This window comes from Notamacropus eugenii, chromosome 3 (assembly GCF_028372415.1).
Source record: "Notamacropus eugenii isolate mMacEug1 chromosome 3, mMacEug1.pri_v2, whole genome shotgun sequence".
Classification (NCBI taxonomy): Eukaryota; Metazoa; Chordata; class Mammalia; order Diprotodontia; family Macropodidae; genus Notamacropus; species Notamacropus eugenii.
Genome location: NC_092874.1, coordinates 54,797,807 through 54,824,555, shown reverse-complemented (window position 1 = coordinate 54,824,555; position 26,749 = coordinate 54,797,807). Strand labels below are relative to the sequence as shown.

The following is a 26,749-nucleotide window of genomic DNA, read 5'->3' as shown; positions in this document are numbered from 1 at the left end:
AGCCGGACATGATGGCGTACACGCCTGCAATCCCTGCTGCTGGGGAGGCTGAGCCCGGTGCAATGCTTCAGCTCAGGAGTTCTGAGCAGCAGTAGCACTAAAGCTGAGCAGGCATCTTCAGTAAGTCCTTTACCAATATGGTGAGTCCCTGGGAGTGAGATTACCAGGCTGCCTGAGGAGGGACAGACAGGCTCAGGTTAGAAGTGGAATAGGTTAAAGCTCGCATACTGATGAGTATTTAATGGGATTGAGCTGTGAGTGGTCACTGAGTTTCCAGCCTGGATGAGATGATAACAACAACAGATGATAATAAGAATTACCGTGTTATAATGGGGTTCCTTTGTATTTGATTTTTCTTAAATTGATTTTTGTGCAGTTCTATTCTTCATGAAATCCTTTTTATTTCTCTTCATTCTTTCATTTTCCCAGATTGTTAATTTAGTTCTTGCTTATTTTATGTATTACGTAGTGGCATAAGCAGTTTTGTTAACTAATCTCAAGCTTGGAAAGCTAAGAAGAGAAGTGAACATTACATGCCTCTTTCAATTTCAGGTCAAATGGACTTTCCCATTCCTGGAGTGAAAGGATTCCAGATACAAAACATATTTCAGACATCTGTGAAAATGGAAGACCTCGCAGTAACTCATGGCAGGGTAAGGAAAATTGAGATCCATTTGTAGGCCCACACTAAGTTCCCTATTTACTTGGGCTGGATTGTTCCTTATCAGCCTCTCTCTGTTCCTTTTCCCTTACAAGACCATTGGAGTCAACAATCGATCAATCAAGAAGCATTTATTAATCACCTACTACATGCCTGGTAGAGGAAAGTAAATATGGGATGAGAATTCAAGCTGTTTTTACTTAGAATAGGAGTGTAACTTTCTTATTAATGATAAATGGGAGAGAGTTTAACAGTTAGGGCATACTACATGACTAGAGATGACTGTAGGATGCTTTGAGATGCAAATCTGACTGAGGAAAGCAGTCTTCTTGTTAGAAGCGCTAGTAAATAGATTTAAAATAATATTATTTACATACATACTTACCTAACTAAATCTTCTATCTCCAACCCATCTCTTTCAGGTAATCTAGGAGGCAACAGAAAGAAAGTCAGAGGCAAAAGATTTAGACCACGATCCAATTCGACTGAGTAAGTCTGAGCCTCTAATGAAAAAGGATCCTCCTGTGTTTCTTGTGATTTGTTCTAACAAAAATGGGTTGATCATTTGCAAGTTAATTGATCATCTGATCAAAGAACTAGAAATTGGTAGAATCTGTTCTATTCTTAATTCTTTTTACCCTTGCAAAATTAATCATAACTTCTCTTTTTTACATAGGCATCTTCACAACTGTGCCCATAGCAATACTCAATGACAGTGAGGGTCTTCTATCTACCCTTGCTGCAGGCTTAATTCTGCAGTAACCTTCCTTTGTGGTGTCTTGGTTCAGTGTTTGAAGGGAATGCTGCTAACTTTCCTTTTTTTTTCTTTTCATCACCCTGGGTTCAACCATTCCAGAGAGATAACTCTCTTTTTCTCCCCAATACTCACTCCCACCTTGAAAGCATTAGGAAAGAGTCCAATTATATTTGGATCGTCTCCCGACTTAAAGCTCCCGCTCAGAGATTTTCATGGCTGCCATCTAAGCATTCTCTCAGACTAGTCAAAATAAAGCATTACTATCACACTTATGAAAAGAAGCTTAAAAAGATATTTATGTTTTTCTGCTCCTTAAGATGCATTGACATTTCTGAATATAGCATTGTACATAAGATTGTACATGCAAAAAGTTAAATAAGAGAGGAAGAGTTCACACTAAAATATTTTAGAATAACCTTGCACTCTTTTCTGTCTCTCTTTTTAAATGTATATATACACACACATATATATATATATATATACACACACATACATAGCCAAGCTTAATTAAATTTTTCAGCTATCTTCCTGGAATCAAGCATAGCCCTAATCCATATCTTTCTATGTAATGCTTAGCACCCAGGTCAGTTTCCATTACCCTTGTCCCATGTCAGAATCTTTACTTCTCTCACTCTGGTGATAATTGCTATTTCCAGAATCTCACTTGCTTTTTCATACCTTACTAATGATATTTTTTGGTTGGTTTTGTTTTGGAAAAAAAAAAAAGCTTGAATTTTAAGTATTTTGTTAACTACCAGCTAGAAACTTCCGTTAGCATTTCCATCATCTACCCTACATTTTTTAGTCCAGGTATAATAACATTGCTCTGAAATTTGGATCTTCCAAGCTGAATGGTATTGTCTGTAAGTGGCTTGTCAAAGTTTATATGGAGGATTCGTTATCCACTGGGAAATAATGGACAATTCAAGTAATTCTATTGCATGATTCAGAATGGCAATAGAAAATGATACCATTAACTCCCAAGCTCTGAGAGTTTATTTTACATACTCCCAAAGCACTTGGGTGCTTTAGGTCTTACTGTTGATAAACTCTTCTTGGATTGTTATTTAGTCTGGTTTTTTTGCATGGGGCTACACGATATGATACCTAAGCTAAGAGTTCCTTAGCTGTGTTTCATCCAGTTGCTCCCTAGAATAAAACTGATAAAAGGCAATTTTTTCTTTTTTCTTTTCTTTATGTACTCTTTAATTTTCCAACTGTATATACATATATATATGTATACAGTTATATATATATATATATATATATATATATATATATATATATATATATATATATAACAAGGCTTAAAGATATCTAAAATTTGGACAGGGGAGAGAATGATGTTGACATTAGAATAGAGCCCTGGGTTTGGAGACCAAAGAGTTACTTCCTTTTTATCGGTACTAAAGGGAAAAAGTAGGGTTAATATAATACTTTTCTAGAGTAATCACATGATTATCTTTTGTTATAAATTTCCCAAAGCCTTGTTAAAAAAAATTTAATCTGATGCCCCAAATAACTTGAAAAACTTTGTCTGGGAGCTCATTGAGTATGACAGGAAAAGTTGGCCATGAGTCATCTTTGTAGGTGAGAAACAAACTGGTAACATTTCAAAGAGTTTTCACAGATTTTCCAAAATGTGGTCCTGTATTTATTTCCCTTTAATTGTGTTCTTAACAACCTATTTCCCTTCAATAATAATAATATAACAATAATATCAAGCCTTTGGAAACTGACCACTTCTTATCTCACGTGCCCCTTTTATATCTAAACAATCTCAATAAAGAGATAAAAATCTGTTTGTAAGCCTTCTTGCTACATATGAATTCCACTGATACCTTGAAATAGCTGCTGTTTTTCAGCTTTATTGGGTACTACACCCCTTCCCTCACCTTTGGTATAGTAATATCAGTGGGTAACTATAATAAAAAGAACTTTAGGCATCAGCTGGGACTTTCTTCTCAGAGTTAGACACATTCCACAGACGAGGAAATCTCCTTAAGTTTGACTTGTAGAGAGCCTCATTTGGAAGAGTAGGATTCTGCTGAAAGTGTTTGGTAAGGCAAACTAGTGGAACGCCTTTATCCTGAAGAGTACAAAATGAAGGCGTGTGCTATGCTGATTGACAGCCTGTGGTATCTTTGTTAAATCTGCATTGTTTTTCCTCAGAACATGTACATCTTCCTTACTGTTGTACATAATACTGACTTTTTTTTTTTTTTTGGCTTAGACTTTCTATTATATATTGTGTTTTTGCAGGAGGGAGCCCCAAGCATCCGAGCCTGGGCACTCCCTCGACCAGCCAATCCCAACCCAAGGCATAAGCCCAGGGGTTTCCGACCCCCCTTTGACAGGGAGTCAGGACCACAGGTCAGTTTCCATCTGCCCCTTTATTCTGGGCTGCCAATGAATTCTCCTTGAAGTCTTTCCTTATCTGAGCTCAGTTATTTGATTTATGACGAAGCCCCCTGTGACTGCTTGGAGATGTTCCTGATGCAGCCGGCTCTAGCTAAGCTCTCCCTGCCTTTCCAGCCTGAAGAATTTAAAAAACAAAAAGCCTCTCAAGCCTGGGTATGAGGCATTTCTGCATGTTGCGCTGTGAGGCCAAGTTAAGTCATGTAGGCTGAGTAGGTAGGTTTCAGGGCAATTTGATTTAATTCTATCAGTCCAACCACCATATGCCTTGAGATCATGGGGATGGTAACTGCAAATGCTTAATGGGCAGGTCCCTAAAAGAAGCAGGTGAAAAGGCTCTATTCCACGGCCTTAAGTAAAGAGATTCCAGCTCTCTGAAATGCTACCCAGTTGGAAAGAGTGAAGCTGACCTTGCGAATGTCAAGCCTTGTAGCTTTCAGCTCCTTCTTATAGCCATTGTCTCCATGATATGTCCTTTGAATTTGCATTTGAAGTGCAGGGAGAAAACTGGCCTTCGGCTCCCTGAAGTTGTAGGGGGCCTGTGAGAGTCTTGGTTCGTGGTATGGCTATGTCAAGTGTCCTACCTGGTAACAGCTGCATGGGCTTTCTCTAATATCCTCCTCCCAGCCCAGAGCTTTAACTAGCACTCCATCTGTGGCTGTATTGGCTTTTTCAACTTTTACTTTGGGTTCAGAGACTCTATTGAGGGCTTCAAGCAAGTTTTGATTTGCTCTCTTTCTCTGTAAAGAAAGCCCATTGAAGGTGGTTGTGGCTAACAGCAAGGCTCTGTCGCAAGCTGGTTCCCCACTTGGGGGATAGCACGTCCATTGGCAAAAATGGTCTCAGAAGCTCTTCAAACAAACTCTTCTTTCACAGACTGAACTTTCCGCTTTTCAGTGGTGCAATATGTTGGACACATCTAAAAATGAAGGGAGAGAAAGGGCCAGATCTGGAGAGAAAGAAAAATCTGATATGCTTAAAAAATAAAAGCAACTACAGTAATATGAGTATTAATGAAATGTACTTGAGAACTAAATAAAAATGGAAAGAATAGACGTTGTCATCATAAAGCCACATATTTTTATATTTGGCTCTGGCTAATTTCCATGGTTTCATGGGACTGATCTCATCAATTCCCACAATGCCTCTGTGATATGGGCAAGAGAAAAGGCATAATCTATTTGTGTTACTGATGAGAAAACTCCAAGCCTCCTGACTCCTTATGTGCTCTACATTTACACTTTGAAAATTTTGAAGGTACAAAAACCCAAGGGGGTGTTCATTTGGCCCTGAAGATAAAACTCAAAATTAAAAATCAATCCTCTCAAGACTGTAGTCTTTTGTCCTTAAAATTTTCTTTTTTTGGGTGGTAGTCCCTCCAGGCATATGTTCAGACATACACAGTGCCTCTCTCGGGAAGGAAATGTGATGAGCTTTATGATGTCCCTTGTACCCTAGACACCCAACTTAAAATAGAGTTACTTGGATGGTGATTCTCATGGACCATTTCCTAATTGTAACCTGAGTCACTGTAAGATAGGATGCACAAAGGAGAGAGGGGATGTCCACACATTGGAGCCACGATTAAACACCACGCATTGTCCTCAGTAATTATCGTGGAGCGCTACCAAGACAACTGTCATGCTAATGACTCTGGAATCGAGGATTGTTTCTCATTGTTTCTCAAGCATGAGTCTTGTAGAGACTCCCCCTCTAGCACTGTTTCTGGATGGAGAGAAGGGTAGAGCAGCATATGGGAGGTCCTTCCTTTCCCTGTGAAAGAAAGCAGACTGGCGCTCACTGGATTTGGAGCCAGAGGACTTGGGTTCAGGATTTGTCCCTTATTACCCATGTTACCTTGAATAAATGAGTTCATCTCTTTATAGACCTCAGTTTACTCATCTGTAAAATGAATCCGTTGGACTAAATCAGGGGTTCTTAATCTTTTTGGGGTCATTGACACCTTTGGTAGATGGGTAAAGCCTATGAACCCCTTCTCAGAGTAATATTTTTAAATGTATATAATCAAAAGCCTAGGATGACAAAGGAAACCAATTGTATTGAAATACAGTTATAAAAAAAAAATTTTTTTTAAACAATTTCACAAACTGCAGGTTAAGAACTCCTGGGCCAGCTGACCGCTAAGGTCTCTTTCCCAGCTCTAAATCTATGGTTCTATAATCAGTTTATTTCCTCTTTTGTGGTATTCTTAAAGTTTTCTGTTCCCCACATAGCAAATTTGATTTGTGTACTCTGAGTGACCAGAGTCAGTTAACAGGAAATGGTTGGAGTAAAATCATTTGGGGTTGAGACTGTGAAGGGCTGTGAGTAGTCTCTAGAAAAGATCCTCAAAGTCCCTTAGGGAGCCCACCTGAAACTGTTCTCCTGATCCACTGACCACATTCCAGAGTAATTGCCTCGAGCCTTGTTGTAGCTGAGATTTTCCTCTCCCTGCCCCATGCCCTAGTACAGATGACCTCATCCCCATCCACCTCATCCCCACCCACCACCCACCATCCACCACCCACCATCCACCCTGGTTTGTTTGCATTAAAGGGGGAAGGCATCCTTGCTAAGCTTGTCCCGTGTGTTCTCAGATTTTTCTATCTTGTTCTTCTGCTTTCTCTGTTCCTTCCATTGCTTTCTGCAGGTATTTAAACCCATGGTTCAAAAGAGAATATAATGTAGCTCAGTGGGTAGAAGATGTGAATAAAAACTCTGAAGGACCGTACTTTAGGTATTTGGCGAATTAATTCTCTACTCTTTTCAAACTAGCTCCACACCCCTCTCCTCCCCAGCCCACCCCATCCCCGGCACTGGAAAGGACTGGGGCAGGGCTGGACTGTCTAGCTTGTCTCTCTCAATACAAGTCCCTGTGTGTGTGGAAAGGGCTCCCTTGTTCTTTTCTTTTGATTTCTGTTTTCTTTTTGGTCGTTGTTGGTTTTGGCTTTCCATGCAATTCTTGTTCTTTTCTGAATGTTTCAAATAAAACCATTTGAAAGGGGTGTCACTAGTGCATGTCTTCTCCCCCTACCATCTCTCTAGCTTTTTAATAGCTTCCTCTTCATTTTATGCTGAATAGTGTCTTACAGGCATGAGACATACCTTCCACTAATAAAAAAAATTAACCGAACCCAAATTTAGTTTATTTAATCAAGTGGCTCCATGACGCATTCTTCCTACCCATTACCTCTACCAGAGAGGGCATCCTAAATTTGAGTGAAAAGAGGATGACAGAAGGCCGTGGAATTTTACCTCTTTTAAACAATGGGATTGGATTTGTTTTTTCTATGACCGTGAAGCTCATTGAAAGCATGATGGCTGCATGTGAAAATGTAGAGGGTGGTCTTGAGTACTTTTTGGTTAGTATGATTACTAGGTGTTGAGTAATAGTTACATCGAGAATATGTATATTATACATATATTCCAATAATATACATATATTCAAATAATTTTTTTCATGAATTATCATTATTATAAGCAGTCTTCATTATTATTATTAATTATTATTGTTATTTTTGGTCTGAACCTGAGATGTCATCAGTGTGGGGATTCTCCCAGTTTGGAAACCCCCTTCTTCTAAAGCCTGAAGACATCATGGTCTTTATAGAGTTGCCTGGGACCCTGAGAGTTTAAGTGACTTGCTTGTGGCTCTTCAGAGCTAGTATGTATGTGTCAGATGCAGGACTTAGGAACGTAGGGAATCCAGGTTTTCCTAATTCCAAGAATTGGCTCTGTCTAGAATACAGGCCACCCTGCTTCTTACAGTCTTCATGCCAATAAGAAATTCAGCCCTTGACAAAATTTCTGGGTATTTGAGCTTCCTTTGGTGGAAGCCGCTGTAGGTGGAAGCTAAAAGCTTCAAGAAAACCTTGCTCTTGACCTGCAGATGTAGGAACTGTAATTCTCCCAGTGCAGAAGCTACTCCGTCTCCTGTGTAGATCCTGTGACTGGGCTCTCTGTTACTCTAGAAGCCAAAGGTCATCTGCAGCAGCTCTGAATTGTGTTTCTTCTATTCAGTTGACAAGAACCATCATTCATCCTTATATTTTCCTATAGACTGGTCCTCATTTTTAACTTTGTGACACTGAAGGCAAAGAAAGCTATCATTAGAGAAAAAAATGGTCTTTTAAATACCTTCTCTTTTCAGTACAGCTTACAAGAACACTTCCAGATAAGTGACTAGAGTTGGTATTTCTCGGGCAAGATTTTAAAACAGTTAATTTAAAACAGAGAGAGAGAGAGAGAGAGAGAGCACTCAGCACCCACATAGGTGGACTTTCTCTTCCATGGTACCATTTAGAGTGACCTTGCAAATAGTTTGAGAAAATGATTAGGCCTACCCGCATTTTAGCTTGACTCATAACATTTGCATATATCCCACCCATGGCATAACCCCCTGCCTGACTGATGCCCTCAACTCACATATATCCTGCCACCACCTTCACCCCCAGACATGTCCTACCTTCCCACACTGGACCCTCCTACACACACACATGCTTATATTCAAACATCCCACCCTCACCTACAGCTCCCAAGATGGCCAAAGTCAACAAGACAGGTAAGATCATTTTTATGTTTTCTTTAAATTTTTGTTCACCCTTAGCCCTGTATTCCTAAGGCTTATGGGCAGATTATAGTTTGTTCCACCCACCCCATCATCATTTCCCCAAACTTGTTTGGTCCTAGACTGATGGGTGAGTGATCTTTTTTTTTTTGTAGTGAACTAATTTAACACCTATTAATAATAATGAACAAAATGGTACCCTGGAAGAGGTGATTCCTGTCCACAAGGTCGGCTGAGTAGTTTACACTGCTCCTCGACAGTAATTCATAGTCTTTGGGATCAGGCCTGAAGTCTTCATCTGCCCAGAAGCTGCATGGATGCACGAAGTATATGGCTGGGGAAATGCCTCAGTATCCCAACTGCACGTGCAAAGCTGCCTGGGCAGTTTGAGAGGATGTCTGGTGTACCCGCTTTTTTCTCCTTGATTGGCCTTAGACATAGACTCCTGCGGTGATGGGTCAAACTGAGGTTTGGTAAATCATTGAAAAGCCATGTCTTGGTTACAAGAAGTTATTGATGATAGCTTAATAAAAGGCTCCAGCCCAGGGTTGTGCCACTCTGAGAAAACCGGGAAGACCTTTGCTGTAAGTCTTGGGGATCGGCCAGTTTGATAGCTCTGTGACTCTGGTGAATCAGTGGACTGTCCCAGACCTTTCCAATTTTTTAAAAATCTTAAAGCAGAAGGAATGATTCTTGCTTTCCCTCTGGTTCTAACCGTACATAGGGCATCTTGGATGTACCCACAACTCCTTTGCTTATGCTTAAAGCAACCTTGTGCTAAAGCTCAGCTCTGCTTTTCCTGCCTCTTGAGATTTCAAAACTACATCTCTCCACAAAATAACCTTGAAGAGGTTACATTGCTATCCTCTCAACTTCCAGAGCAAGATTTAGTGGTGATTCTCTGACTGTAGCAGGCTTATATGGCAGAAAGTTCAGTACCTAAGATAGAGTGCCTGTACTGGTTCTGTTTTTCTCTATGGTTCTGCTTCTGTTCTGTTGTTTGTCCTTCATTCTTGAGGAGGATAGTGACATCAGGAAGGAGATGTCATGACTTACAAGTAAATTGGATTTAAGTGAAGGAGAGCTGTGCAAAGTCACCAACCTTACTCTCTCCTCCAGAGTCATCTGGGTCCAGTGGCAAGGTATAGAGTAAGACAACTGGAGATGACTCCCAGTGAAAGTCTAAAAAAGTTGGTAATAGACACAAAGAAACTTCATCAAGAACTGGTCCTGTCAAGTTCATCTCATATTCTTTTTTGACAGGTGAATTAGACTGATAGATCAGGAAAGTGCCATAACTATAATATATCACCTAGTTTTTAGGAAACATTTCACAAAGTCTCTTATGATAATCTTATGGAAAATAAGGATAGTTCAGAGATTTATAGTTAGGTGGATTTGGAATTGGTTGAACTGTCAGTTAGAAAGAGGAATCATTCATTAATGATTCATTGTGAAATTGGAATGAAGTCTCTAGGGAAAAAGCTCGGGGATCTGTTTGACCCTGATTCTATGCTGTTTAATATCATTATCTGTAATTTGGATGGGTAGAATTCTTGTCAGATTTACAGATAATACAAAGCTAGGAGCCATAGGGTCAAGATCCAAAACTGACTGTAAAACATTGAACTGATTCTAATAAGATGGAATTAATAGATAAATATTTGGGGTCAATAAAATTGACAGTCCAAGTAAAAGATGGAGGAAGCACTCCCAGTTCCTCTGAATTGTGGAATGACCTAGGGATTGTAGAGGATGGCAAGCCCAATGTGAAGCAAGTGTTATATGGTGACCAAAAAGGAAAATATGATCTTAGGATGCATTATAAGAGTCGTAAGTGTCCAGGAATAGGGAGGAGACGTTCCTGTTGTTGTGGGTCCTGAATAAACTACTTTTGGTAGTTTAAAAACCACATTTTAAGAAGGACATTGATAAGCTGGAGAGTGTCCAGAGGGAGGCAACCAGAATGGTACCATATGAAGACTGGTTGAAATAATTAAAAATATTTAACCAACTGGAGAGAAGATGTAGGTCTTCAAATGAGGTAGCTAGGTCGTGGATAGAGTGCTGGGCCTAGATTTAGGAAGACTCATCTTCTTGTGTTCAAATCCAGCCTCAGATACTTACTAGCTGTGTGATTCTGAATAAGTCACTTAACCCTGTTTGCCTCAGTTTTCTCATCTGTAAAATGAGCTGGAGAAGGAAATGGAAAACCACTCCAGTGTCTTTGCCAAGAAAATCCCAAATGAGGTTACAGAGAAGACATGACTAAAAAAATGACTCCTCCTGTATTTGAATGGCTGTATGGAATAAGGAAATAGATATTCAGTTTGGTTTGGGTCTGACTGGACCTGTGATTTCATAAGAATTATGAGGGAAAGCTACAAAATGACAATTTTAGTCTTAATGCAAGGAAAGGTTTTCCTAAAAATTGAAACTGTGCAAATAGAGAATGGGATATTTTGAGAGGTGGTGAGTATGCCTTCGCTGAAAGTCTTCAGAACAAAGTCTGGATAAGTCATTTGTCAAGGACATTTGGTTTGTATTCTATGGATTATATTGAATGGTTCTTGAGGTTCCTCTTAACTTTGGGATGTTGAGATTCTAAATGGCCCAGTTCTGGCCCAGTCTAAGATGACTCATCTGAACTGAGCTAGCTCTAGTTGTGGGGGTGCTGGTGGTGGTAATGGTGGCAGTGCTGGTGGGGGTGGTGATAGTGGTGGTGCTGCTGCTACTAGTGGGGGTGATGGTCATGATGGGAATGGGACACTTCTCTAAAACGATTCAACCCTGGGCAGTCAAAAAGCCCAAAGTCATCCCCTATCAACAACAAGGCAAGGATACTGCAGGAGGACGTCAGTCTGCTCTGGTATGACCCCAGGGCAGTACTGAATGTCAGGAAATATGGGGAGCATAGAGATCACTCTCAAGTGGCCTAGTCTAAAACTGTGCCCTAGTTTCTTCATACATAAAATAGAGATGAAGAATTTAACCTGTCTCCCTCATAGGAGAGTTGTTTTGATCAAATAAGATTATAGACCCAGAAGTGCTGTGGGAAAGTTTAAGAACTCTACAGATGGCATCATTATTACTTCTAATGCTCTCATCTAGGTTCAGTTAAGGGTTGGGTTAAATTTTTTGCCCTATCTCTGGTGGGATGGAGATCAGAGAAATAAAAGTGTCAGTCAACAAACTTTTAAGTGCCTGCTATGTGCTATATACTGCAGTGGGGGCTCAAAAATAAGAAATAGCCATGTGGTGTTTCTGTGACAGTTTTACTCAAGATAACCTACATGTTGAGGAATGAAAAAAATAAATCCCTTTGTCATGTGTGAATTTTTAAGGGCAGTGTGAGCGCTTGATATACTAATCAGATCTTTGTTGGAGGAGCTTGGAGAACCTTTAGGAACTGTAGCTTTACCAGGTGAATTAGTCTTCATTATATCCCCATTATAGAGGACTGAAAAGCTAATGAGTCAACTGTATTATATGGCAACCAAAAAGGCAATTATAATCTTAGCTTATATCATAAGAGGCACAGTGTCCAGGACTAGAGAGATGATGATCCTGTGTTCCTGGAATACCCATGAGAAATAGTGACAGAAGAGACACTAGAACACTTTTTTTTGAAGCAGTCTGGGTTAAGTGACATGCTCAGGGTCACACATCCAGTAAATGTCAAGTGTTGGAGACCAAATTTGAACTCAGGTCCTCCTGACTCCAGGACTGATGCTGTATCCACTGTGCCACCTAGCTGCTCCTAGAACACTTTTTTAATGTTCTTTGGTTAAAGCAGGGGGAAAATCATGCCTCTACAAACATCAAAGTGATCTATGTGCATATCCAACATGGGGATCAACCATGTTTCCTGATGCCAGCTTTCTCAAGGGATTCCTGTTTTTATTTTCCCTGATAAGGAAGTAGATTAGTAGCAATGAATGAGCCTTAGAATAGCTGCCCTGCAGAAAGGAAAGAGACTGGCTGCAAAGTGTTAAGTAACTAAAATAGTGGATAAAGAGAGCGCACATGCCATGCAGTCTGATCCAACGCAAAAGTCATGAGTAATTGACTTCCTCCTAAGTGCAAGGCACTCTCCTAGGAGTGAGGGTTAGAGACTACATTTAAAAAACAAACAACGGTTTCTGCCCTTCAGCTGCCAAAATGGCATTGCAAAAACACAGATCAGACCATAGCACTCCTGTTACCCAAAGCGTCCTCATCATCTCCCTGTTGTCTCAGAGTTGACTTAGTATTTTGAGCCCTCTGTGATATGGCGCCCACCTTTCCAGCCTTATTTAGTATTATTCCCCCCTCATATACTCTCTGTACCAGTAAAATGAGCCTGTTAGCTGTTCTGCATACCTCCACCTCCCATCTCCCACCACCATCCTTTTGCACAGACTGTCTCCCCATGTCTGGAATGCATTCTGTCCCCACCCCATTTATGACTTCCTTCAAAACACAGTGCAGGGGCCGTCTTTCCAGGTGTCTGTGTTTCGTTCTTCTTGAAATTACTTTGTGTTCTTTGGGTATACATTTTATTGTTTCCTCAGTAGAGACCTTGAGGGCAGGGGCTTGTTCATTTTTGTCTCTGTCTCCCTAGTCTCGCACAGTGCCTTGCACATAGTAGGTGCTTAATAAATGCTTGTTGAAATTGAAGTAGTTGGTAGTTGGGAATATATTTGAGCGTGTAGAATGGCTTTACAGTGTCCTTGAGCTCATTCCATGCAGGCATTTACCTATTTTACCATATACTGGGATAACCCTGTATAAATCTAGAAGGCAAACTCTTTGTGTGTAGGGATTATTTGGTTCATTAATTTCCAGTGCATCCTGTGTAGCCATGGTCCAAACCACTCTAGCTCTCAGCATTATTCTAGTTGAAAAGATGAATTATCTTTGAAAGGGAAAGTTTGTTCAGGGAGCTGTGTCCCCTTAAAATGGACCTCTTTAAGTGACGGATAATCATGTAGCCCTTTAAAGTTTGCAAAGAGCTTTACATATATTGTCTCATCCCTATGAGATAGACATTATCATTATCCCTGTTTTACAGAGAAGGAAACAGAGACTCAGCTTGAGTGACCTGCCCAGAGTCACATAACCAGTTGTTAGTTATTTTTTTGTCCTTTGTTTTTGACCAATAGTGTCTAAGGATGGATTTAAAACTAGTTCTTCCTGATTCCAGTCCAGCACTATTCATTGTGATGTGAAAAAAAAGGATGACATTCATGTGTGAAGAGAAAACTATGCCTCTAAATTAAAAATAAAAAAAAGACAGAAGGTCTTCTTCCCCTCCCTATTTTATCAGGTGCTGTTCCAGGATTAAGTTTCTCCAGACTCCCAGAAGCTGGTGGTCTCTCTTCCAGCCTCTGTTGTTTGGATGTATACCATGCAGGGCAACAAATGGAGGTTTCCATTGGAACCCATTAGGTAGGTTTGGCCAATACCCCCTTGCTGTTTGGGAGACCCACCAAAAGGAAAGAATCAAAGAGCAACAGAAGCCAGAGATGGTGGTAGCTCACTGGGTCACTGCTGTGGACCTATAACATCCAATGATATCCACTGGGTGACTTGAGTCACCATGAGCCATTTGATCACATGGTAAAACAGAAGCTGGTAGAAGGTTCCCAACCAAGAATATTGGTTTGGGATGCCAGGGTAACAAATCTCACCATTAGAATAGCAAAATGACACAGGAAGGGACTGGATAGACCACTGGTAACTTACATTTGTTTATTTTAGACCTTTTTTTTAAAATTTCTGGAATACATTCATTGTCAGGAAAGTGCATTATCTTAGAACAGGAATGTAAAGATTTGGGAGGTTGATGGGGATTGTGGGGAGGACAGGGAATCGTGGTGGTAATGTGTGTAAAATTCCAGTCAATAAAGTGCTGCCCCCTGCCTTATTGACACACAGAGTGTTCCCTCCATGGTGATACCAAGGTTTTCTGGCTACTGCTTAGTCTACTCACTCCTTACAGAAATGCTGATTGCAGCGACTCATCAGACCATTTTTGTATGTTCTCATCAAACTCTGTTTGGCTGGACTCTGCGCGCTGCGCTTGCATGCCTACTAATTTCCTCTTAGCACTTCTGTACTTGCTTTTGTAGCTTCACAACTAACCGACTGGCCTCTGAATGCATGAATTCTGTGACTTACCAGCAAACAAATGTTCCTTGTCATGTTGTATTTTAAGAGTCTCTTAAGATGTTATTGAAGTTCCTGTTCCTTCGATCATTCCCACACTGACTGGTAAAAATCAGCCAGAAATTGCTTTATCGTATACCTAATGGACCAGTGTCGCTTGTTCATATTAGCTCATCTGCAGGCTAGCTTCCTATCTAGTGAGAGGCCACTTGGCCTATGTACTTGCCATAGTTTTACAAAGTATGATTCTCAATAATTTCATTTGGGCAAACCATTATAATTCTGAGAGTCAAGAAATAAAATTTTCAGCCTTCCACAGTTGTGAATGATATTGTGATCTATTCACAAGTAATTAGTAAGCATTTCCAGCAGTAGCCATATGCCATAGAAAAGAGAGTTCAGACTAAGAGAATGCATTTGGTTCTGAGCCAGATTTTTAAATAGTGGAGGTTGCTATTGGTCGATGACAACCCATTTATTTCATGTGTTTTCAACATCTCAGGACTTTGTCTCCTGCCAAGTCTCCTTCTTCCTCTACTGGATCCATTGCCTCCAGCAGGAAATACCCGTATCCGATGCCTCCACTTCCTGATGAGGAGAACAAGGCTAACAGACAAAGTGCCAGGGTACGTGCAGCTACTTGCGTTTATTCGTTGATATGTGTATTTATTCCTCTGTATATCATTTAATCTCTCTGCCTCTTGGTTTTCTCATTTGTAAAATGAAGAGTGTGCATGTGTGTGTGTGTGTGTGTGTGTGTGTGTGTGTGTGTGTGTGTGTGTGTGTCTAACCAAAGGTTCCTTCCAGCCCCAAACCCTATAATTTTTACAGGACACTATATTCCCCTTACTTTGTTTAAAACTGCAAGGCAGAATCCTTACACTGAATATTTAGAATATTTATTTTGCATGAAATCTTTGCATGTAAATCAGTAAAGTCTACCTGGCCATTGTTCAGAGGTGTTTGACTACGGAAGCTGGTGTGTAGGTCTTCAGTTAGCCAATAGAGCTCCAGAAAAGAATTAATCAGATAGACTATTTTGGGAGACTGATTTGGCCTCTGGTTGCATTTTTGGTTTGATTTTATTTGGTCTGATTTTATTGAAGAGAGGGAGAAAATACTACGAGATGCATTTTGACCCAGAGAAAGACAATCCATACCCTCCATTCCATATGCACAGGAGGCATCTCTGAATGCTAGTGAATTTTATACATGAAAACTTCAGCTTCAACAGGGATGTTAGGGAGTGATTTTTTCTTCCTGTAACTGATTCCTTTAAGCAGTCAGCTCTCTTAATACATTTGAAGGAGGATTCCACTTAAAACACATGCTTTTCTGAAAACACCTCCTGGATAATAAGATAGACTGTGCACAGATAGATGGACATGGGAGACATAAGAGGGAAACATAGATCCAGCCTATGTGGCATTATTGACATCCAGTCTCTGTTGTGACCAGAGCTATTGCGGTCAATGCAAAGCAGAATCAATCCCTAACTTTCGTCAAAGCAAAACTCAAGAGCCTCCTCCACCACGAGACTATGCTTGATGTTTCTTTGTCCTGCCATCTTATCAGTGACTATCATTCTCTACATCTCAAAATAATTCTGTATATACTTTATGTGTACATGGCACATTCCCTCCATTACACCCTCAAATAAATTTCTTGGGGCCAGGCATGGTTTCATTTTTCTTTTTTCTTTGCATCTCTAATTCCTGATGTGATATGTAGTGTGGTGTTAGGGACAACATGGGGATGGGGTGTGGGGAGAAAGAAAGGGAGAGAGAGAGTGGGGGGGGAGAGAGAGAGAGAGAAAGACAGAGAGAGAGAGAGAGAGAGAGAGAGAGAGAGAGAGAGAGCATGCACTAGGATTCCAATGAGAAGATATGATCCAAATGCCTTTTCTGCTACATCAGCTGTGCTACCCTTGGCAAGTCATTTATCCCCAGGACTCTATACAGGGGTTCTTAACTGAAGCTTATTGACCCTTTCTCATAATTATGTTTTAAAATGGGTAAAATAAAATACATAGTTACAAAAGAAACCAAGTATATGTGTGTATATATATATATATACACACACACTCACACACACACACACACACATATACACAAATAGGTAAAGGACTCCTACACCAAGACCATGGGCTATAGAGAAGGAGCTGACCTGTACTGTTAGAAGGAGTTTTCTCCTCTGGGAGTTCTCTGTGCCAATGAAATACGAAGCCCAGTAGGCCAGAGGCCTGATACGACTTCTCACATTTTTTTTCTATTGCTCCCGACCAATGCTGAAGGTGAAAAAATGATGGGGAATAGGATGGAGTGAGGTGTTATCCTGAACTAATTGGGTTTTTTATTAACACTGCATGAATTAAATCAACAGCATAGGTACAAGTAGACAGACTGGTAGCCAAGACCAGCGAGGTGCAGAGAGAAGGGGGAACCATTCATTTTTGTCCATTTCCTTGAATCGTTAAGACAAGATGCCTTTGAAAAAAACCAACCCATTTTCTTTCTTTGTTGTTGAGTTGCTTTTCAGTCACGTCTGATTTTCTGACCTCTTTTGAGGTTTTCTTGGCAAAAATACTGCAGTGACTTGCCATTTCCTTCTCCAGCTCGTTTTACAAATGAAGAGGCTGAGGCAAATAGGGTTGAATGACTTGCTCTGGGTCACACAGCTAGGAATTGTCTGAGGCCAGATTTGAACTCAGGAAGATGAGTCTTCCTGACTCCAGGCCCTGGACTACATTCATTGTACCACCTAGCTACCCAGTCTTCCTCTACCCTTTTAAATATATTCCTTTTCTAGGGTCCTATGAAGAATATTGTGAACTTGTTCTGATTTTCTAAACTCATGTTTTTCCTTTTGTTTTGTGCAGTTATGGGAGACATCCATTTAAGACCAACTGTTTACATGTGACACATTGGAACTGTTTACTTCAACTTTTATAGAAATTCAGCCTCACCAAGTCGATGACACAAATGTATCTGCTCCTCAGATGATATGACAGACCCACAGAGATGCCAAGGAGGAGAGAGTGCTGGATCTCATCCCTGGATCATTTTTTTTTTTCACTGCTGGCTTAGGATTTTACTCAAACCATGTAAAGAACACTGGGAATCATATAACATAACACAGAATAAGAAATAGTCTGAGTAGGACCAAGGATAATCCGCATGACAGATAGATAGAAATATAGGACTAAGAGTATTTCACACGTCCTCAATAAGGCAAGCTTCCCAGAGAGGAAATGCTGTCCAAATGAGGCCAATCGTGGGTCCAGAACTGGGTACCTGAAGCACATCCTTGCCGTAGACCATAATGCTATGTGCATGAGCCTTTTTTTTTTTAATTTGTTCTCCACATTTAAGGAAACAACATACCATAGTAGAAGATTAGCATGCAGGGCTAAGACATAACAGGACTCTTTCTGCAGGACCGTAAGCTACGAGAGGCTAAGAGCCCACATACACTTTGAAAAGTACATCCTTTTTTACTTTTTATGTTTATATTCTCAGTCTAGAAGTACAAATGTACATAAGGAAACGTTTTTAAATGTCTAAAACAGCTGTGACACACAAGTGTATTTTGCCAAATGCCTAAACAGTCTCACGACTAATAACCATTGTTACAGATCCAATGATCTTCTAAGATGTGAGAAGCTTAAATTGTAAATATAGCAGTCGGGTGATATAAATGTGTCTTTCCAACACTAGTGTCTGACCAGAATGTCGGATGTCCCTTTAAGTTGTGGGCAGCCTGGAGGCTTGGAGTGACTGATCAAGACATTGAAATGCCAATCAGGGCTAAAGCAATGCATGACAGCCCTGCAATGAGGTCCTGTATTGCTCCCTGACCAAAGGGTTGTCCAGTCGTCCACTTTTTCTTCCAGCAACATCTACAATCCTAACTCTAGCAGCTACTGTTTTTTCCAGGTGTTCATTACTGGCGCGTTTGTATTGCTGGCCATGAAGAAAATCTGGAGCCAGGTAACAGGAAGTTTCCTGGGAAAAAAAACAAAAAGAAAAGAAATACATCAGATACTGAGCTCAGACAACTGGAGAATACCAAAAGTTTCTATCCTGGTAGGCTGATAAATGGAATCCAAAAAGGCCATACACATGTGTGTCATATCTGCAAGGTTATAAAAACAGCTGATGGGAGAAAGCTAATATTTTGAACCCTGAATTTTATTTTTTGATTCACAGAAAAATAAGAATTCTAATTTAAAAGACTCCTTCCTCCAATGCAACTCAGTGGAAGACTGGAAGTTGGTGATGGTCCCACTAGGCCTTCGTAAACGAGGGACTTATTCTAATGAATTTGCCAAGTGGTGGAATCAATCAGACAATTGGTAATGATTGATATGTACTGTATTTCTTTCTCAGTCTCCTCATTTCTTGACCCTTTTCCTTGAGATGAATGGACAGGAGCAGCAAGACTGTAAAGATGGCCTCTTCACTTGCTTGTTGTTCACTTGTTTCAGTTGTGTCTAACTCTTCATGACCCTATTTCAGTTCTTCTTGGCAAAGATAATAGAGTGGTTTGCCATTTTCTTCTCCAGCTCCTTTTACAGATGAGGAAACTGAGGCAAACAGGGTTAAATGACTTGCCCATGGTTACACAGCTAGGAATTATCTGAGATCAGATTTGAATTCAAGAAGATGAGTTTTCCTGACTCCAGGCCCAGCACTCTATCCACTGTAACACCTAACTGCCCCCCACTTAATTAGCTTCCCCCTATTAATTTCTATGCAGGAAGTGCTTAAATGGAAACAGCGTGAGCATCCAAGATCTCAAGCAGCCTTTGGTACTGTTTTTATGTTCATGCCTTCTGTAATGTACTTCCTTTGATTATACGTCTTCGGATATAGTTTTAAAAAAGTAATCCCACCCACTTTAAAATACAAAACACATAGAGCATTTTAAAGGGCAGGGCATGATATTGACTTGAACATTGATCTTGTATCAAAAATGCAAAACCTTCTTGCAAAGGTTTGGGTAAGTATTTGGCCACATGACCAAATGGCCAGTGCCAAGGAGGGCTGGGAGACTTTGAAGACTGTGCAAATAAAAGTGGCTTTTGAACAAGACCTCTCATTTTAATGTGGATTGAATGTTCTCCAGTATGGAGTATATGATGGGTACTTCATAGCTTACATGGAATAGATGAATGAGTTTAACAATTTAAATTTAGCGTACCTCAGAGATGTCTGTTGTCCAGTTGGAGTTGCTCCAGTCTTGACAAGGAAAGAACCCATTTGCAACTACGTGGCCACAGGCTGGTCTTTGTCTCTCTCATTCCCTTCTCCTCTCCCATTATTTTCAAAGGAAATGGTGAACATGTGCCTTTCAGGAGATACTGTTGAAGGAAATTGACAGTGGTAAGCAGCCGGAAGTCAGCTCGTGAGGACTGTTTGTAACTCCCAAGCTCTCTAGGTCACTCCCTTTAGTGATTTTCAGCTAGAAATGATGGAGAAAGAACTTTATGTTTATTGCAATGATTGTGTTGTTAGAGGTCAAGTGATTGTTGTCAATGTTCTATCATGGCTTTCCAGTCTATGCCATTTTATTGAGTTCTTTCACACAGATTATTAATGATAATTAATGTGACTTGGAGACACATTCTTTTGGAACTTCAGATATGTCATCTAAAATCATAGGGATTTTGATGAAACTCACCCGAAGAATGGGTACATAGCATTAAACACAAGCACAAATCCCTTTTATAGGTTGATTGGACAGGGATTCCAGGGTCATAAATTCATAGTTCTAGAGCTGGAGGGTCATTTAATCCAAACCCCTCCTTTACAGATGAGGGGAGTGGAAGGCTCAAAGAGTGATTGCTGAGGTGAAGTGTTAAGGTCACACAAGAAAAAAGTGGGTTTGATCCCAGGTCTGATTCCAAATCCATCATCCTTACCACGTACCATCCTTGTTTCCAAGGAGGGAAACAAAGGCATTCTCTGAATCATATTCTGAGAAACAGACCACTGGAATATGGTTGTACTAAGCACAGAATAACAATATTGGGGCCTTCACAGTCTTCCTTTGAACCCCAGCTTTTTGTCCTTCAAACTTTCAGCTAAAATAAAACGTCAGAAAATTTCTACTTGTCAAAGATGACTGAAGGACTTGAAAACAATCCTTGACTGAAAGGAACGGTTCATTGATAATTAACTTCTCATTCTCAATCAATCTCTTACCAGTTAGACAGGTGACTAGGGAGGCTTCTGTAAGGGGAAGGTCTGCCTTGGCTTTGAGGGCTGTCAGGAACATTGGTCAAGGGGCCTGCGTTCTGATGCAGCCATACATCTTGTAGGTGGGAAGCACAAACTGCCGTGGAATTCTGGAGTGGCAGGTAAACCATCTCCACAAGGGCAAAGTAGTCCAAAGAGAAAGGCAAAACCCCTCCATGAAGAGCGGCCAGTGGAAGAGAATCAGCCAATCCCTGGACATTGTGAAGCATTCTGGGAAAATGATTCCTAGACTGTTTCATGACCAGAATCATCCCTAAGCATGGGAGAATTGTTCTGTGTGGGTTTGGTTTAAGTTTATTAATGAATTCAGGGGTCTTTGTAGGATCAACCTGTAAAAACAGATTCTAATTCTCAACCACTGCTTCAATCAAAGCCATTGAGATCTGTTTTTCTAAACGGGTGATTTAGCATTCTTGGTGTTAATAGGAGCCTTTCTAATAGTTCAAAAATAATTTTTTAAAAAGTTTCTGGTTAAAAAGATCAGATGAAACATTCATTGTCATATAGTGAGTTAGTGACAGAGTTGGAACTGACCCCTAACCCATTTTTCTCTGGTTAGCCAACTGCATATTATATTTTTGATTATTGTCTTCTGGCCAAACTCAGTATTTCTTTCCTCTTTCTGGTGTTATTTAAGTGATATAGACTTTCATTCCCCTAATGCCACTGTTTAGATTTGCTTAAGCCTTACATACAAAGCTCTGTTAAAATTTATTCAGACCTAGCCCCACAAATCTACAGTAGTTTTACCATATCGACTGTTATGCAGCATGGTTCAGAGAGGTCTTTCCCTAGTGGATCAGATAGCAGGTCTCAGTAATTCCCTGACCATCCCTCTCATCTAAAGCAGTACCTGCCTTTATTAGCACTTTATATATCTATATTTAAATATACGTATTTACATATATATGATATGTGCATATTATATATACACATATAAATACATAAAACAAGATACGTTTATTCCTTAATTCCCTGTCAGTATCTTATAGACTTTTATTTACAATGCCACCCAGATAATTTTTCTCTGCAGCATGGATTGGATTTCAAAGAGAAGCTGCTTTGCCTACAACACTCCTTTGACAAGTAAACTCCTGACCAAAGCCAAGTGCTTGGTTTAAAGAAATAGACATTCATCAGAGATCTTTTTTCAGGGTATAGTCGTATGTCAGAGATCTTTTCTAAATAGAACAGGCCTTTATGCTTATGGAGATTATGGATGGAGAAGAATGTCTTTCGGCCTGATAAGAACACAATGTTATTTAAATGTTCCCACCTATGATTTTCATGGGGAGGAAGGTGTGGAATCATTTCTGCAGTCTCTAGTGGAAATTCACTGATGAACAAGCAACAACACACATGGCCTCCATTTAAACGTGCTTGCTGTTAAGACGGACTCACTGGGAAACGTTTGCAGGTGCTCACTGTCAAGTCTGCTAAGCACAGGCATTTCCCAAACATCTACCCATGCACCTATGGAGCAAAGGAATGCCCAGCAACATCATCTTAGACAACTCCCCTTTTGTTAATTGTTTCAAACACATCCCAAAATACAGACCCTAAGTAACTACGTTTGTGTGGCAGGATTTGTTCTTATAAATACAACTGGACATGTGCATTGGCTATATGTGACCACTTGCCTGGCATGATATGAGATACTGCAAAGTTCTCCATCTTCCTTAAAGGCTTGCTTTTTCCACCCACCCCCATCATCAGAAATTTTCCATTACAATCTCTCTTGAGGGCTAGAAAACAAACTAAAGCACACATATAGACCTGGGAAGCGAGCCCCCTCCCATTCCCAAATCAGAAAGGATTATTTATCAGGGTAGGTCTCAGAACAAACCCAACAGCAGGAATGGTTCAGGGTCCCTCCTGACTTAGGGTGTGGGGCAGGCCCTAGACCCCTGGGCCCTCTGGGTAGCTCTGGGAGAAGCCCCTTCAGTTCACCTGCTCCCCTAGTTTTGCTTTACAGGGTTGTTCACAATGATGCTGTCTGTCGTAGCTGTCCTATTATTCAGAACTGTAGTGCCAAACAAAAGCAAGTCACAAGTGCTCTCTGAGGCTTGTTTCTTCATCTTTAAAAGTGGGGAGTGGGGGGCTGGACTAGATCTGGGGTTCTTAACTTGGAGTGCAACATTAACTATATAATCCCAAGGGGTCCATGGATAAATTTCAGGGCTTCTGTGAGTTTGGATGGGGCAAAAAATTACATCTCTATTTTCACTAATCTCTGAAATCGACCATTTCTTGCAATTATGAATGTAAGCAACAAAGCATTATTTTGAAAGGGGATTCATGGAGAGGGCAAGGGAGGGACTAAAGGGTTTCATGGCCCCCCTAAAGAAAGGTTAAGAACCCCTGAAACATAATCTTTTAAATTTTTTCTAGATCTAACAGTTGATGAATCTAAGTATATAAAAGAAGGGGTTGCCTCCAATTTGCCTCACTAGCTTTCCTAAAAGTTCAAATATTAATACACAGAAAAGTAGGAGAGTCTATATAAAGAAAACTGTAGAAAGGTATACAATGAAGCACCAGCGGGAACTGGCAAGATTCAGACTATACAGGATGAATGAGTCTGTGAAGAAAGCACTATTCTCTACCTTGTCTTCCCTCCTCCCTTACCCATCCCTCTATTTCTGTAATTTATAAGGTTTATTCTGGCCTACGTGTTTTCTTATTTTCACCCTGACGGCCATAGTCTGTTGTTTATGGTCAAGACAGAAATTCTTGCAAATAGCCCAGATCTTTAACTATAGCGGTGCTAGTGATAATATATGATACAACACATCCAAGTGCTAATATGAATTAACACATTTATTCAATTACAGCATAAGAATTCCTGCTAAATTATATGTGTATCACTGCCTGGTTACGAAACCTGAGTTTTCTAGTCCAGTACACATTCAGATTGTGAGACTGGCGTAATCAGTCAGTCTTTTTAATGGACAAAAATTACACACACACAAATACCTAATGTTTTATATACTTTTTTTTTTTTTACAATAACGCTACAAGTACAAAATAGTTTCCTTCACAAGAACCAATCATACTTTTGTAACTGGCTAGAAAATGGACTCTTTCCCCAAATTGGTGTCCCCAACAGAGTTTCTTTCATTCAGAAACTAGTTATATGATATCAACATAGTTACCAATCTGTGCTAGAACTCTTAAACATTACTTTCAAAAAGTGAAATTCAAATAACTTGGAGCCACCCCATGGTGAAGTGTTAATAGTGGCATGAAAAGAATCTATGCTGGTTTCACTGTTGGGGGAAGGGGCAATTATTGTATAAACTTAAGACAACCATTACTTAAGGTATTGGATTTTGCTTGGCAGACCAACATTTCCCAAGTTCTTCTTGCTACTTCCAGCAAAGACCAATATGAAATCTATCACTGTAGCTGCTTTCCTGAGTGCTTTTGTTATATGGGCTGTTCTGGTTATAATCCTCCCTACATTAATAGCTAAATGTGAAATTTTGCTGTTTTTAAAAGTCACTGTAATTTGAGGTTCCGAATCCTTCCACAATTTTATTAGTGTCCACTGAGTCTAATAAAAAAAAAATCCACGGTTTTCTATGTTACTATTATTGTAACATCAATAAAGTGACTTTCAATGAATGTTTTGTGTTTTCCATAACCCTTTAATTCTCTATCTTGCGTATAAATTTGTATGCTAAACTGTTATTTACAGAAGAATGGAGGGATAGAGGGTAGAGAGAATGTCACAGGGGATGAATTACATGTAGTTTCTTTCCCCTTCCTGGTGGTAATGACTATTCTGGCCTGGCTGAGGTACATGAGGGTTAATGAGCTGGAGCACTAATTTTTTTAATACTTAGATTTTTAGGGAGACTACTGTAGATTCTTCATCTATACCCATGAATGAATGAATGAAAAAAACAATTATTAGGTGCCTCGTATGTGCCTGGCAATGCTACAAATTAGACTAGGCTAGCCCCTATCTTCTCAAACAGACTATACTCTTTAAGTGGGGGGACAACGCATAGAGAATTCAGCTAGAGGGCAGATGGAAAAGCTTGATTATCCTGAAGGTGAATTGTTTGGCATCATTTGTACTGAAAAAAACCAAACCAAACCCATGGCCATTTCTGATGTTGTCATCTGTCAGAGACAGACTTTGGTGCTATGAACTTTGTTTTGTGGTTTTTCAGAGGCTGTGGCTGGCAAGGCTTCAGAACTTGAAGACAGATGCCAGGTCAACACCTCCCCCCGCCCCTAGCCTCACTTGAGTTTAATTCCATTATGGCAATTACTGTGCCACTTAAGTGTGCCAAGAGAATTGGAAAGTAGAAGATTTGCAATTTTCAACTGCTTATGTTTGCAGCTTGTCCACTGCAGTATTCTTGATTATGATTCATGAAGAAAGATATTTTGCAATGACTACTGTATTTTAACCCAAACTAATTAACATTCTGTTCTGCCATCTCAAAGACACAGTAATAGCCAACTATCCTACCCTATCAGAACAATTCAAGCATAAACATATTTTAAGTAACCAATCTACAACAGCTGCCTCAAAGATATGGCTCATTTGTTCATCAAACGTTTATTAAGTTCCTAACAATAGGTGTAGTACAGTCTTCATGCAGCCACTTCTGTGGAATTGAGGAATTCTTTCCATGTAATTTCATTAGGGTTAAATATACTTTTAACTTAAGATTTAATTCCATAGATCTGCAAGGTCAAAGTAGAAGGACGCTGATCCTTGTGGTGATGCTAGATTGCCTTGAGTTGGAACTACCAGAGGAACTTATGTTTAGTACAGTGCTAAATCCAAACCAAAGTATTCAAGTTATATTTATGTGAGCAATTATTTATATGGCTTAAAAACAAATATCCAATAAAACTCAGAAAAAAGGTTTCGGAGAAAAAGGACTAAAAAATGAATGAACAAAAAGTACACAATGGGTGAAATAGATTCCAACATAAAATAGAAGTAAAGAAACATGAGATTCAAGGGTAACTTAGAGGGCCTCAGTTATAATTAATGAGAGGGGCAGATACTTCAAATTTGTCAAGAAAAGGAGACTCCCTATCCTCAGGCATGATCTCAGGAAACTGCTTAATAAAGTCACAGAACAATCAGCCCACTTTACTGCTGTATAGCAGTCTTATGTTATAAAGTGTTTTCATATACATCATTGATCATCCTTTGATTCTAAATAATCCCTGATTTATGTAGTGCTTCAAAATGTGCAAAGAACTCTACATGAATTTTCTCCTTGGATAATCTCAGCCCCGGTTAGGCTTTAAGAAACTAAGGCTGATAGGTCAAGTAACTTGGTCAGAGAGGTAAACTGTCCAAGAGGAGGCTTAAACCCGACTCCTGTGTGGCCAGCCAAGTTTATTCAATACTTGTTCTGCTCTACCATGATGCCATCATGCCATCAACTAAGGCCATCAACCAGCGGCTTTAATACATCTGAAAAAGCCAGCCAGAAAAATCAAACCTCAAAAATGTAAGCCTGGTCTTGCTCATCTTGAGCATATTCTTTCTAGCTTGCTTTTTAGTGCTGACACACTAAAAAATATTAAGAGCCCTTGAAAAATACCTAGGCAAGGGGTGGGGGGCGGTAGGGAAGGGAAAATGGGTAAGGGTCCTTCCTTGTTGGCACCAAATCAAAATGGCACCCTGAACCTCTTCCAAATGGATTGTAATCCACATGCAATCAATAACCCTGCCTCTGGACTATGCTGTTCCAAACTTGACAAAGACCTTACCAGAACTAACTTTACAGTTAGTGTATCAAAAATAAAATCAGGATCGCCTTAGTGAGCCTTAGGGTGGAGTGTCAATGTAGATGACAGAGCATCTTCTTTAGCATCATTCCTACTGAAAAAATAATGGCCATCTCTGATGTTAAGTCGTGTCAGAATCAGATTTAGGTGCTAAGGACTTTCTTCTG

At 40.0% G+C, this 26,749-nt stretch overlaps 1 protein-coding gene across 10 annotated transcripts in view; it reads left to right on the top strand.

Annotated features, from left to right (window-relative positions):
- Nucleotides 1-24,440, top strand: part of ADAM22 (ADAM metallopeptidase domain 22) — a 262,858-nt gene extending 238,418 nt beyond the window's left edge. For 3 of the 10 annotated variants that reach the window (XM_072651554.1, XM_072651552.1, XM_072651560.1), the window contains 5 exons: nt 553-653; nt 1,084-1,150; nt 3,681-3,791; nt 15,056-15,179; nt 17,432-24,440. In XM_072651554.1, coding sequence (XP_072507655.1) covers nt 553-653; nt 1,084-1,150; nt 3,681-3,791; nt 15,056-15,179; nt 17,432-17,452 — 424 coding nt within the window. In that variant the 3' untranslated portion in view covers nt 17,453-24,440. Of the gene's footprint in view, nt 1-552; nt 654-1,083; nt 1,151-3,680; nt 3,792-6,486; nt 6,574-13,711; nt 13,834-15,055; nt 15,180-17,431 lie in introns of all 10 variants that reach the window. The other 7 variants (XM_072651557.1, XM_072651556.1, XM_072651559.1 and 4 more) reach the window with 3 other exon arrangements.
- The last annotated feature ends 2,309 nt before the right edge of the window (nt 24,441-26,749 follow it).